Here is a 14,073-nt window from a genome sequence, read left to right on the forward strand (position 1 = left end):
GGACCCTTCCCCATTCCAAACTGGGATCCAGAGACCCCTCCCCATCCTAAACTGGGACCCTCCCCATCCCCAAACTGGGACCCTCCCCATCCCCAAACTGGGACCCTCCCCATCCAAACTGGGACCCTCCCCAGTCCCAAACTGGGACCCTCCCCATCCCCAAAGTGGGATCCAGGGACCCTCCCCACCCAAACTGGGACCTTCACCAATCCCAAACTGGGACCCTCCCTACCCAAACTGGGACCTTCCCCATCCCCAAACTGGGACCTTCCCCACCCAAACTGGGACCTTCCCCATCTCCTTTCTTTCCCTGCAGCCCTGGCCCACCCCAGGCCAGACCCACCCCGGATCCACAGCAAACAACGCCTGGCAAAGGTGAGTGAATCCAGCCAGCACCAAAATCCTGATTTTTGCCTGAAATCCCCAATTTAAGAAGTGCAAAAGAACCCCAATTTTAGGGGTTTTTTGGGGTTTTTTTTTGTTTTGTTTTTTGTTTATTTTTCCTCTGCTCAGCAGCTCCAGACCCGCAGAACCATCGGACGCCAGCGACGTCATCCGGGGGCTGATCCGGGAGCTCTCAGACCTCAAGTAAGTCCCAACCCCGCCCGGATTTCGGTGACTCTGGGGGTGCAGCCCCCCCCGAGTGACCCCCACGTCCCCCCACAGCCGCCTGGCCATGGGGGCCCAGCGGGGGCTGGAGCTGCTCAGGAGGCCAAAGCCACGGCGGGGCCGGAGGGCAGCGCCCGCCGGGAGCCGCTGGAAGGAGGGGTAGGGACGCCAGGAGGGACTCCAGGAACTCCCATTTATTGCTGGAATAAAAACAAAATTCCTGTGGAGAGTGGGTGCGGGTGGATGGTCCCTGGGAGAGCTGTCCCCTTCCTGGCCTGGGATTGGCCAAAACTCCACAGTCCAACCCAAAATGTCTGGTAAGACCTGGAGCACCGAGCCCTTTTGGGAGTAACCAAAACTCAGAGCTCAAAACTCAAACCAAATCCAAAACTCAGAGTTCAGAATTCAAACCAAACCCAAAACTCAGCTCTCAAAACTCAAACCAAACCCAGAACTCAAACCAAATCCAAAACTCAGAGTTCAGAATTCAAACCAATCCCAAAACTCAAACCAAACCCAAAACTCAGCTCTCAAAACTCAAACCAAACCCAAAACTCAGAGCTCAAAACTCAAACCAAATCCAAAACTCAGCTCTCAAAACTCAAACCAAATCCAAAACTCAGAGTTCAAAACCCAAACCAAACCCAGAACTCAAACCAAACCCAAAATTCAGAGCTCAAAACTCAAACCAAACCCAAAACTCAGAGTTCAGAATTCAAACCAAGCCCAAAACTCAAACCAAACCCAAAACTCAGAGTTCAGAACTCAAACCAATCCCAAAACTCAGAGTTCAGAACTCAAACCAAACCCAAAACTCAGAGCTCAGAACTCAAACCAAGCCCAAAACTCAAACCAAACCCAAAACTCAGAGTTCAGAACTCAAACCAAACCCAAAACTCAGCTCTCAAAACTCAAACCAAACCCAAAACTCAGAGTTCAGAACTCAAACCAATCCCAAAACTCAGCTCTCAAAACTCAAACCAAACCCAAAACTCAGAGTTCAAAACCCAAACCAAACCCAGAACTCAAACCAAACCCAAAACCCAAACCAAACCCAAAACTCAGCTCAGCTCAGTAGAGGGGTGTTCGTGGTGTTGTGGGTGAGTAAATGGCACCAAAAGCAGCCCCCAAAAATGTTTAGGGATGGGATAAAGGCTTCAACATTTGGAGGATCAGCCTTTTCCCAGTCCCTTTTTGGCCTGGGATTAACCAAAATTCAATAATTTAACCCAAAATATCAGAAAACAGCTCCAGCACTTGGAGCATCAGCCCCTTCCCAGCCTGGGATTAACCAAAACTCCACAATCCAACCAAAAATACCTGGAAACAGCTCCAATATTTGGAGCATCAGCCCCTTCTCAGTCCCTTTTTGGCCTGGGATTAACCAAAATTTCACAATCCAACCCAAAATATCAGAAAACAGCTCCAGCACCTGGAGCTCTGAGCCCTTCTCAGCCTGGGGTTAACCAATATTCCATAATCCAGCCCAAAATATTTGATAAACCCTGGAGCCCGGATAAATTCCGGCCCCTTTTGGGATGAACCAAAATTCAGAGCTCAGAACTCAAAATCAAATCCAAAACTCAGAGTTCAAAACCCAAAATTCAGAGCTCAGAACTCAAACCAAATCCAAAATTCAGAGCTCAGAACTCAAACCAAATCCAAAATGTAGAGCTCAGAACTCAAACCAAACCCAAAACTCAGAGCTCAAAACCCAAAACTCAGAGCTCAGAACTCAAAATCAAACCCAAAACTCAGAGCTCAAAACTCAAACCAAACCCAAAATTTAGAGCTCAGAACTCAAACCAAACCCAAAACTCAGAGCTCAAAACTCAAACCAAACCCAAAACTCAGAGTTCAAAACGCAAAATTCAGAGCTCAGAACTCAAACCAAATCCAAAATTTAGAGTTCAAAACTCAAACTAAACCCAAAACTCAAACCAAACTCAAAATTCAGAGCTCAAAACTCAAAACCAAACTCAAAATTCAGAGCTCAGAACTCAAACTAAACCCAAAATTCAGAGCTCAGAACTCAAACCAAATCCAAAATTTAGAGTTCAAAACTCAAACTAAACCCAAAACTCAAACCAAACCCAAATTTCAGAGCTCAAAACTCAAACTAAACCCAAAATTTAGAGCTGGCCCCGCTGGCAGCGCCCAGGTCTGGATCTTGTGGGTGCCAGGGCACCAGGAGGTGGCACCAACTGGGCAAACTGGTCCCAGTCCAGCTCCCAAACTGGTCCCAGTCCAGCTCCAAAACTGGTCCCAGTTCAGCTCCCAAACTGGTCCCAGTTCAGCTCCAAAACTGGTCCCAGTTCAGCTCCCAAACTGGTCCCAGTTCAGCTCCAAAACTGGTCCCAGTTCAGCTCCCAAACTGGTCCCAGTTCAGCTCCAAGCCATGGTCTCATCCTCCTCTGGAGAAGTGCCTGGAAGAGAAGCAAAATTCCTGGTGGGAATCCTGCAGGAATCTTATCCTGGATAAACCCAGGTTTGTGTAAAACAGGAACTGGGATAAACCCGGGTTTGTGTAAAACAGGAACTGGGATAAACCCAGTTTTGGATAAAACAGGAATCCCAGGATTTGGGATAAACCCAGGTCTGGATAAAACAGGAATCCTATCCTGGATAAACCCAGGTTTGTGTAAAACAGGAACTGGGATAAACCCGGGTTTGTGTAAAACAGGAATCCCAGGATTTGGGATAAACCCAGGTTTGTGTAAAACAGGAACTGGGATAAACCCGGGTTTGGATAAAACAGGAATCCCAGGAACTGGGATAACCCAGGTTTGGATAAAACAGGAATCCCAGGATTTGGGATAAATCCAGGTCTGGATAAAACAGGAATCCCAGGATTTGGGATAACCCAGGTTTGGATAAAACAGGAATCCCAACCCTGCCTAAACCCAGGTTTGGCTAAAACAGGAATGAATCCCAGCCCTTCCTAAACCCAGGTTTGGATAAAACAGGAATGAATCCCAACCCTGCCTAAACCCAGGTTTGTGTAAAACAGGAATGCCAGGAACTGGGATAAACCCAGGTTTGGCTAAAACAAGAACCACAGGAATCCCAACCCTGCCTAAACCCAGGTCTGGATAAAACAGGAATCCCAGGATTTGGGATAACCCAGGTTTGGCTAAAACAGGAATGCCAACCATGCCTAAACCCAGATTTGGATAAAACAGAATCCCAACCCTCCCTAAACCCAGGTTTGGCTAAAACAGGAATCCCAACCCCGCCTAAACCCAGATTTGGATAAAACAGGAATGAATCCCAACCCTGCCTAAACCCAGGTTTGGCTAAAACAGGAATCCCAACCCTGCCTAAAACCAGGTTTGGCTAAAACAGGAATGAATCCCACCCCTGCCTAAACCCAGGTTTGGATAAAACAGGAATCTCAGGAACTGGGATAAACCCAGGTTTGAATAAAACAGGAATGAATCCCAACCCTGCCTAAAACCAGACTTGGATAAAACAGGAATCCCAACCCTGCCTAAACCCAGGTTTGAATAAAACAGGAATGCCAGGAACTGGGATAAACCCAAGTTTGGATAAAACAGGAATGAATCCCAACCCTGCCTAAACCCAAGTTTGGATAAAACAGGAACTGGGATAAACCCGGGTTTGGATAAAACAGGAATCCCAGGATTTGGGATAACCCAGGTTTGGATAAAACAGGAATCCTATCCTGGATAAACCCAGGTTTGGATAAAACAGGAATCCCAGGATTTGGGATAACCAGGTTTGGATAAAACAGGAATCCCAACCCTGCCTAAACCCAGGTTTGTGTAAAACAGGAATGCCAGGAACTGGGATAAACCCAGGTTTGGCTAAAACAAGAACCACAGGAATCCCAACCCTGCCTAAACCCAGGTCTGGATAAAACAGGAATCCCAACCCTGCCTAAACCCAGGTCTGGATAAAACAGGAATCCCAGGATTTGGGATAACCCAGGTTTGGCTAAAACAGGAATCCCACCCCTGCCTAAGCCCAGGTTTGGCTAAAACAGGAATGAATCCCACCCCTGCCTAAGCCCAGGTTTGGCTAAACCACAATCATGGGAATTGAGACAAACCCAGCAGCACCGGCCGCACCCTCCGTGCCCCACTCGCCCCTCCCAGCCCTGCCGGTGGCCCGGGCTCCTCGTCCCGTTCATCCCCTCCTCACCTACACCCTGCCCGTCCTGTGCCTCCTGCCCGCGGCCGCGGGCCGCGCGTACACCGAGGTGTAGCCGCGGTGCGTGCGGGGGCAGAAGCGCCGCGTGTGCGCCTGGTCCTGCGTGGCCCCGCACTGCGGGCAGACGTAGCTGCGGAGCACCGGGCACTGCAGGCGGCCCCGCGCGTCCCGCAGGCTGTGGCTCCGGTACACGCCCGGGGACTCGCCGTTGTGCTGGCAGAAGGAGCAGGGCAGCAGCCCCGGGCAGGGAGGGGGAGCCGCGGGTGGAGCGGGTTCCGTGCAGGGAGGCGGAATCACGGGCGGAGGTGGTCTGGCATGTGGAGGTGGGTCGGTGTGTGGAGGTGGTCCCACTGGTGGAGGTGGTCTGGCATGTGGAGGTGGCCTGGAGCATGGAGATGGGTCAGTGCATGGAGGTGGAACCACGGGTGGAGCTGGCCTGGCATGTGGAGCTGGTTCCATGTATGGAGATGGTCCCACCGGTGGAGCTGGTTCAGCACATGGAGCTGGTTCTGTGCATGGAGATGGTCCCACTGGTGGAGCTGGCCCAGCAGATGGAGCTATCCCAACATGTGGAGCTGGTCCAGCAGACAGAGCTGGCGCAGTGCATGGAGCTGGCCCAGCAGATGGAGCTGGCCTGGCACGTGGAGCTGGTTCAGCACACGGAGCTGGCCCCACATGTGGAGCTGTCCTAGCACGTGGAGCTGGCCCAGCACGTGGAGCTGGTCTGGCATGCAGAGCTGGCCCCGCAGATGGAGCTGGCCCCACAGATGGAGCTGGTCTGGCATGTGGAGCTGGCCCAGCACACGGAGCTGGCCCCACAGATGGAGCTGGTCTGGCATGTGGAGCTGGCCCAGCACACGGAGCTGGCCCAGCACGCGGAGCTGACCCACCCCACGCAGCCAGAGCCCCCATTGTCACCGAGATGTCCCCACGGCCCGCGGGCTCACGGAGCAGCAGGGCCACCACGGCCGCCAGCCCCAGGTAATCCCTCCACATGTCAAAGTGACCCGGCACGGCCACCCCAGCGCCACCAGCGCCACCAGCACCGCGGGCCGTGGGACACCACAGCGTCCTCGAGCCTCTCCAGGGAGGCTGTGCCACTTCTGGCGCAGCATTGTCACCTCTGGTGCCACCTCTGGCGCCATCTCTGATGCCACCTCTGCTGTCACCTCTGCTGTCACCAGCATGGCGCGGGGCTGGACGTGGCTCCTTGTTCCAGATGCTCCCGGTGTCCCCAGTCCTGGCCTGGCCTGGGGCCGGTCCGGCCAGTGCTGCTGGTGGTGTGGGGCTGGACACCCCAGTGCTCTGTCCCAGCACTCCCAGTGCTCCCAGTACCGATGTCTCCAGCGCTCCCAGTGCTCCCAGTACTGGTGTCTCCAGTGCTCCCAGTGCTCCTGTACCTGTACTGGTGTCTCCGCTGCTCTCGATGTCCCCAGTCCTGGCCTGGCCTGGGGCTGGTCCGGCCAGTGCTGCTGGTGGCGTGGAACTGGACACCCCAGAGCTCTGTCCCAGCACTCCCAGTGCTCCCAGTACCGATGTCTCCAGCGCTCCCAGTGCTCCCAGTGCTCCCAGTGCTCCCAGTGCTCCCAGTACCGATGTCTCCGGTGCTCCCAGTGCTCCCAGTGCTCCCAGCGCTCCCGGTCCCGGTGTCTCCGGTCGGGGCCTACCCGCCGCTCCTGCGCGTGGTCAGCGCCGGGCTGTCCGCGCCTCCAGACGGGCGGGGCGCGCCCGTCGTGGCCTTTGGTGGCTTTGGGGTTAATCACCGCAATTTCGGTAATTGCTGCTGCCACGAACCGCGATAAGCGCTGCCCGCCCCCCGGGGCCCTGCCGGGAACCTCCCAGCAGCGTTTTTTGGGGGAAGATCGCGGGGTTTTGGGTTTTCGGGGGGGGGGATTTGTGGGGTTGGGAAATTCCTGCTCAGGGAGGGTCATCCCAAAATCACCGGGCTGCTGTAAGGGGGGCATGGGCGCACCCAAAAAGCAGCGGTTTTACCCCAAAGTCACCGAGTGGATTCCCTGGTGGCACAGGGGATCCCACACCGGCCTCCATCCCGCAGGATCCAGGATCTGCCCCTGCTCTTGTGGGGATCCCAAATCCTGGATTTGGGGATCTGTTCACGGGCAGGATCCAGGATCTGCCCCTGCTCTGGATTTTGGGATCTGCTCTGGGGCAGGATCCAGGATCTGGCCCTGATCTTGTGGGGATCCCGGTGGGATTTTGGGGTTTGCTCCCATCCAGGATCTGTCTCTGTTCTGGATTTTGGGATCTGTTCTCATCCAGGATCCAGGATTTGTCCTTGTTCTTGTGGGAATCCCACTGGGATTTTGGGATCTGCTCCCATCCAGGATTTGTCTCTGTTCTGGATTTTGGGATCTGTTCTTGGGCAGGATCCAGGCTCCAAACCTGTTCTCGATTTTGGGATCTGTTCTCATCCAGGATCTGTCCCCTGCTCTGGATTTTGGGATCTGCTCCTGGATTTTGGGATCTGTTCTTGGGCAGGATCCAGGATCTGTCCTTGTTCTTGTGGGGATCCCCCCTGGATTTTGGGATCTTTTCCCATCCAGGATCCCCAGGACCCCCAAAGGAACAGGACAAAAACCCTTTTGAGCTGAAAACTGGAGAAAAAAGGGAAAAACCAGGGGGGGTCATTGCCCAGCTGAACCCCAATTCCCCCGGATTTAACCCCAAAGCTGCTCCTGCCCCAGGCTGGGAAACTGTGAGACCCCCCTGGTGTGGGTGGGATGTCCCCGAATGTCCCCAGGTGTCCCCAAATCCTCCCAGGTGTCCCCAAATGTCCCCAGGTGTCCCCAGATCCCCCCAGGTGTTCCCAAATGTCCCCAGGTGTCCCCAGGCCCTGACGGGGGCGCGGCCCAGCTCATCCTGTAGGCCCCGCCCACTTCCCCGCCCACCCCCTCATCCTCATCGCTGATTGGCCGCCACCCCCCTCCACATCCCCAGCACGGCCACGCCCCTTCCAGCCTCGCCCCGCCCATTTAAAGGCACCGCAGCCTCTTTTAACCCCTGCGCGCCCGCCCGGGGGGGCTCGGGGAGGGTAGGGGGGGGCTGCAGGTGGATGGAGACCCCCGAGCCCCCCCCAAAAAGCGCAGAGACCCCCCCGAAATAGTTGGGGAGCCGGGCACGGTGTGAGCGGGGAAACTGAGGCACGGGAGGATTGGGGCGGGGGGGGGTCGGGTAGAGCCGCTGCGCTTCATCCCGGGGGGTCCCGGGGTGGGGGGGTCCCGGTGCCTCCCGAACCCCCCCGGTCCCGTCCGGCCCCACCCGGTGCCTCACGGGCCCCACAAGTCGGGGCTTGAACCGGGGGGGGGCACGGGGTGGGTGGGGGGAAAGGGGGGTGATTCCCCCCCCCAAAGGATTTTTGGGATTTTTGGGGGGGTCTGCGGGGGTGTCGGGGTGGGGTGGGGGGGTGGCAGTGAAAGCGCCTTTGTCCGGACCCGCCGGTCCCAGCCCGGGGTGAGTCACGGCCGCGTGGTTCGGGACTGAGTCACCCCCCCCCCCGAACCCCCCCGGGACACCCCCGGGGCCTCCCGAACCCCCCCGGGGCCTCCCTGACCCCCCCCGAATCCACCCGGACCCACCCGGACCCCCCCGATCCCCCCCAATCACCCCTGAACCCCCCCGGACCCACCCGGACCCTCCCGAATCCACCCGGACCCTCCCCAATCACCCCTGGACCCCCCTGAACCCACCCGGACCCGCCCGGACCCACCCGGGACCCCCCCCCCCCGCATCGGGACCCCCCCCCCCCCCCCTTGGGGACATCTGGGGGGGTTAAACATAAAAATGTGGGGGGGAAAAGGCGGATTTTGGGGGGGGGGGCGCTGGATCCTCCCCCACAGCCGAGGACCCCCCCCCCCCCCAGGGGCCTCCTCCGACCCCCCCCCCTACATCGGGACCCCCACATTGGGGACATCTCGGGGGGTTAAACATCAAAATTTGGGGGGGAAAGGCGGATTTGGGGGTACGGGATGGGGTGGGGGGGCCGGGACCTTCCCCCGCTCTGGGGACACCCTGGGGACCCCCCCCCCCCCTCTGGGGACACCCCCGTCCCCCCCCGGTGCCGCCCCCGCAGGCCCCGCCCGGCGGTGCCGGTGCCGGTCCCGGTGAGTCACGGCCGTGACTCAGCCCCGCCAAAACAGCGGCGCCGCCGGGGCAACGGCGGGAGAGCAGCGGGGGACCCCGGCCCGGATGGGGGACCCCCGACCCATAGTGGGGACCACTGACCCATAGTGGGGACCATTGACCCATAGTGGGGACCCCTGATTCACATTGGGGACCCCCGGCCCATATTGGGGACCACTGACCCATAGTGGGGACCACTGACCCATAGTGGGGACCCCCAACTCATATGGAGGACCCCCAACTTATAGCGGGGACCCCCAATTCATATTGGGGACCCCCAACTCATACTGGGGACACTTTGAGCCATACTGGGGACACTTGGAGTCATATCAGGAACCCCCAATTCTTACTGGGGACCCCCAACTCATATTGGGATCCCTCGACCCATATTGGGGACACTTCATATTGGGGACACCCGACTCATATTGGGGACACTTTGTGCCATACTGGGGACACTTTGAGCCATATTGGGATCCCCTGGCCCATACTGGGGACCCCTGACTCATACTGGGGACACTTTGAGCCATATTGGGGACACTTTGAGCCATATTGGGATCCCCTGGCCCATACTGGGGACCCCTGACTCATATTGGGGACCACTGACCCATACTGGGGACACTTCAACTCATGTTGGGGACCCCTGAGCCGTACTGGGGAGGCTGTGCCCTGTTCCATGTGGTGTCACCCGTGTCACTGCCGTGCCGTGCTGTGCTGTTCTGTGCCAGTGTCACCCGTGTCACTGCCATGCCAGGGACACCCGTGTCACTGCCATGCCGTGCTGTTCCGTGCCAGTGTCACCCGTGTCACTGCCATGCCAGGGACACCCGTGTCACTGCCATGCCAGGGACACCCGAGTCACTGCCATGCCGTGCTGTTCCGTGCCAGTGTCACCCGTGTCACTGCCATGCTGTGCCGTGCTGTTCCGTGCCAGTGTCACCCGTGTCACTGCCATGCTGTGCCGTGCTGTTCCGTGCCAGTGTCACCCGTGTCACTGCCATGCCAGGGACACCCATGTCACTGCCATGCTGTGCCGTGCTGTTCCGTGCCAGTGTCACCCGTGTCACTGCCATGCTGTGCCCTGTTCCACACTGGTGTCACCCGTGTCACTGCCACACCAGTGTCCCCCCTGTCAGTGCCATGCCCTGCTGTGCCAGTGTCACCTGTGTCACCGCCTTGCCCTGCCCTGCTGGGCCCTGCCACGCCGTGCCGTGCTGTGCTGGTCCACACCAGTGTCACCTGTGTCACTGCCATGCCATGCTGTGCTGTGCTGTGCCAGTGTCACCCATGTCACCGCCTTGCTCTGCCCTGCTGGGCCCTGCCATGCCGTGCCGTGCCATGCTGTGCCATTCTGGTGACATCCCTGTCAGTGCCATGCCGTGCTGTGCCATTCTGTGCTGTTCTGTTCTGTGACACCCCTGCCAGTGCCCTGCCATGCTGGTGTCACCCGTGTCAGTGCCATGCCGTGCCGTGCTGTTCTGTGCCAGTGTCACCCCTGTCAGTGCCCTGCTGTGCCCTGTTCTACTCTGGTGTCACCCCTGCCATGCTGTGCCATGCCATGCTGTGCCATGCTGTTCTGTGCCAGTGTCACCCCTGTCAGTGCCCTGCCATGCCGTGCTGTGACAGGGATCCCTGCCATTCCATTCCATTCCATTCCATTCCGTTCCATTCCATTCCATTCCATTCCATTCCATTCCATTCCATTCCGTTCCATTCCATTCCGTCCCATCCCGTTCCATTCCGTTCCGTTCCGTCCCGTTCCGTGCCGTTCCCGCCGCGCCGTTTGGGCCCCTCCGCCGCCGCCGCCGCCGCCGGGGCCGCTCGGGCCGCTCCTCCCGGGGTGACTCAGGCGCTCGGAATGCGCCGCCGGCGCGTGGGCGCTGCCCGGGCCGCTGCCATTGCCTAGAAAGGGCATGGCCGAGCCCACGGGGACACCACGGGGACATCGCCGAGCCCACGGGGACACCGGGGCCACCACGGGCACCTCCTGATCCCCTGGGGCCACCTCCGAGCCCACAGGGACACCGGGACCACCACGGGGCCATTGCCAAGCCCATGGGGACACCAGGGCCACCACGGGCACCTCCTGATCCCCTGGGGCCACCTCCGAGCCCATGGGGCCACCAAGGACACCACGGGGCTACCAGGGCCACCATGGGGCCATCAGGGCCACCACGGGCACCTCCTGATCCCCTGGGCTTCCACGGGATTCACACTGAGCCCACGAGGCCATTGCCGAGCCCACGGGGCCACCAAGGACACCAAGGGGCCACCAGAGCCACCACAGGGCCACCAGGGCCACCATGGGGCCACCTCCGAGCCCACCAGGGCCACCCCGGGCACAGCCAGGGCCACCATGAGGCACAGCATGGCCACCCTGGCCACCTGTGACCCACGGCCCTGGCGCTGCCACCGCCGCTGTGGGGCTGGCAGGGACCTGAGGCGGCCACCGTGGCCCTGCCGTGGGTTTGGGTGGGTGGGCACAGGTGGGCACAGGTGGGCACAGGTGTGCCCCAGGTGCTGGCAGTGCCATGGGGGCAGCATTGCATGCCCCCCCCCACCCCCCCGGGCCCCCCAGTTCCTCCCAGTGCCCCCCCAATCCTTCCCAGTGCCCCCCAATCCTTCCCAGTGCCCCCCAATCCCTCCCAGTGCCCCCCAGTCCCTCCCAGTGCCCCCCCATCCTTCCCAGTGCCCCCCCAGTCCCTCCCAGTGCCCCCCCAATCCCTCCCAGTGCCCCCCAATCCCTCCCAGTGCCCCCCAGTGCCCGACCCGGGGGGGATCGGGGGGGGGGGGGGGTCCCGTGTTTAAAATTAGCAGCTGGCAAAGGTGGGGGGGGAGGCGGGGGCGGTGCCAGATGTGCAACAGCTGCCAGATGTGGGGCGGGACCGGGAAGGGCCTGGGGGGCACTGGGGGGGACTGGGGAGGTGCTGGGGGGCACTGGGGAGGTGCTGGGGGGCACTGGGGCAGTCTATGGGGTGGGGGGCGTGTGCCAGGGCTGGCTATAGGGCAGGGCTATAGGGCAGGGCCATGGGGCAGGGCCATGGGGTGTGGGGCAGGGCTGGGTGTGGGGCAGGGCTGGCGCCGCGGCAGCGCTGACGCGTTGTGGTTTCGCTACTTCCGATATAAAAACTCTGTTTAATGTCTGTGTGTGCAGCATCGCCATGGTGACCCCCAGCCCCCCCCCCGGGCCCCACAGGGCCCTCCCCGGGCCCCCCCCCGGGCCCCCCCGGACCCGGCCGTGGGGCACATGGGGTACATGGGCATGGCCGGGGGGTGTCCCGGCTGTGGGGCACGGGAGGTGCTCGGTGTGGGGTGTGCCATGGGGCAGGGAACCCGCTTGCTGTGGGGCACTGAACCCGCTCTCTGTGGGGCACAGATCCCCCTTTCTATGGGGCACGAAGCCCCCTCCCCATGGGGCACTGATTCCCCTTTTTATTGGGCACTGATCCCTCTTTCTATGGGGCACGGATCCCCCTTGCCATGGGGCACCGAACCCCCTTTCTCTGGGGCACAAAACCCCCTCTCTATGGGGCACGAAGTCCCCTTTCTATGGGGCACTGATGCCCCTTTCTATGGGGCACATGGGGCACGAATCCCCCTCCCTATGGGGCACGGATCCCCCTCACCATGGGGCACTGACCCCCATTTCTATGGGGCACACAAAGTCCCCTTTTTATGGGGCACAAGGGGCACTGATCCCCCTTTCTATGGGGCACGGACCCCACATTTCCATGGGGCACTGACCCCCCTTTCTATGGGGCACACAAAGTCCCCTTTCTATGGGGCACATGGGGCACTGATCCCCCTTTCTATGGGGCATTGACCCCCATTTCTATGGGGCACATGGGGCACTGATCCCCCTTTCTATGGGGCACGGACCCCACATTTCCATGGGGCACTGACCCCCATTTCTATGGGGCACGAGGCTCCTTCTCCCCCCTCTCCATCCCGGCTCCGCCGCCTCTTCCTCGGCTCCGTTCGGTGCCATTCGGCTCCGTTCGGTGCCATTCGGTTCCGTTCGGCTCCATTCGGTTCCGTTCGGCTCCGTTCGGTTCCGTTCGGCGCCGTTTGGTACCATTCGGTGCCATTCGGTGCCATTCGGCTCCGTTCGGTTCCGTTCGGTTCCGTTCGGCTCCATTCGGTTCCATTCGGCTCCGTTCGGTGCCGTTCGGTGCCATTCGGTGCCGTTCGGTTCCGTGCGGAGCTCCCTCCGCCGCCCGCCCATTCGGGGTTACCGGGAGGGGTCCGCGCTCTCCCGGGGCGGTCCCGGGGCGGTCCCGGGGCGGGCGGAACCAAACCCGGTCCCTCCTCCATCCACCCCCCCCCTCCCCTCCCTTCCCGTTCCCCCCCCGCTCCGCCGCCGCCGCGGCCTCGTCTCTCCCGGGGCGGAGCGAAGCGTTTAAAAGCGTTTCCCTTCTTGGAGTAAAACTCAGAGACTTGGGGGAGCCCCCGGGAGCCCCCCCATGACCGGGACCCCTCCCCACCACCACCACCACCATCATCATCATCATCATCATCATCATCAGCCCCACCACCGGGAGTCCCCCCCCTTCCCCTTCACCACCCACCACCCCCGGGACCCCCGCCCGGTGCCGGTGAGTAACGGGGGAAGCCCCTGGAAGGTTCCGGGGCGGCGGGAGAGCGGGGCCGGGGCCGTGGCCTCGTGCCCGGCGTGGCGGGAAGGGCCCGCGGGGTCCCGCCAGATCCCACCGGGAGCGCTGCGCGTTCCCCCGGGGCTGCCGCCGCTGCCATCGACGGCCCGAGGCTACCGGAGAGCTCGGGGGTGGTGGGTTCGGGTGTTGTGGGTTTTTTTTTGGGGTTTATTTTCGGGGGGTTTCGCTGGCTCGGTGGTGCTGGTGGCGAGCAGAAGGGGGGGCACGGACCGGGGGGGCGGTGGCGCCGGGCGGGTGATTCATCCTTTCCCCCCCGGCGCCGACGGGCGCGGACGGGGCCGCCCCTTCCCGCCCCCGCCCCCGCTTGGCCCGAGCGACGCCGGAGCCGCCCCGGGCCTGGGAACCCCAAAAATTCCCGAGACCCCCCAAGCACGAGAGCCCCAAACCCCAGAGATCAACCCCAACCTCACCGCGGAACCCCAAAATTCAAACCGACCCCCCCAAAAAAACTCAGGGAGTTTGGGAACCCCTAAACCCCAGA

The 14,073-nt window shown here is 60.4% G+C and overlaps 2 protein-coding genes across 4 annotated transcripts in view; one reads left to right on the plus strand and one right to left on the minus strand.

Moving 5' to 3' along the window:
• BRME1 (break repair meiotic recombinase recruitment factor 1) overlaps window positions 1-928 on the plus strand; it is a 3,485-nt gene extending 2,557 nt beyond the window's left edge. For 2 of the 3 annotated variants that reach the window (XM_077173193.1, XM_077173190.1), the window contains exons 4-6: window positions 317-375; window positions 514-588; window positions 667-928. In XM_077173193.1, coding sequence (XP_077029308.1) covers window positions 317-375; window positions 514-588; window positions 667-772 — 240 coding nt within the window. In that variant the 3' untranslated portion in view covers window positions 773-928. The remainder of the gene's footprint in view (window positions 1-316; window positions 376-513; window positions 589-666) is intronic. The other variant, XM_077173191.1, reaches the window with a different exon arrangement.
• A 1,998-nt stretch (window positions 929-2,926) lies between these two features.
• NANOS3 (nanos C2HC-type zinc finger 3) lies at window positions 2,927-5,918 on the minus strand. The gene is made up of 2 exons (XM_077173195.1): window positions 4,774-5,918; window positions 2,927-3,035 (listed from the first exon to the last, which is right to left on the minus strand). Exon 1 carries the CDS (start codon window positions 5,776-5,778, stop codon window positions 4,774-4,776), a length of 1,005 nt encoding a protein of 334 aa, XP_077029310.1. The 5' UTR covers window positions 5,779-5,918; the 3' UTR covers window positions 2,927-3,035.
• Between the last annotated feature and the right edge of the window lie 8,155 nt (window positions 5,919-14,073).

This window comes from Agelaius phoeniceus, unplaced genomic scaffold (genome assembly GCF_051311805.1).
Source record: "Agelaius phoeniceus isolate bAgePho1 unplaced genomic scaffold, bAgePho1.hap1 Scaffold_376, whole genome shotgun sequence".
Classification (NCBI taxonomy): domain Eukaryota; kingdom Metazoa; phylum Chordata; class Aves; order Passeriformes; family Icteridae; genus Agelaius; species Agelaius phoeniceus.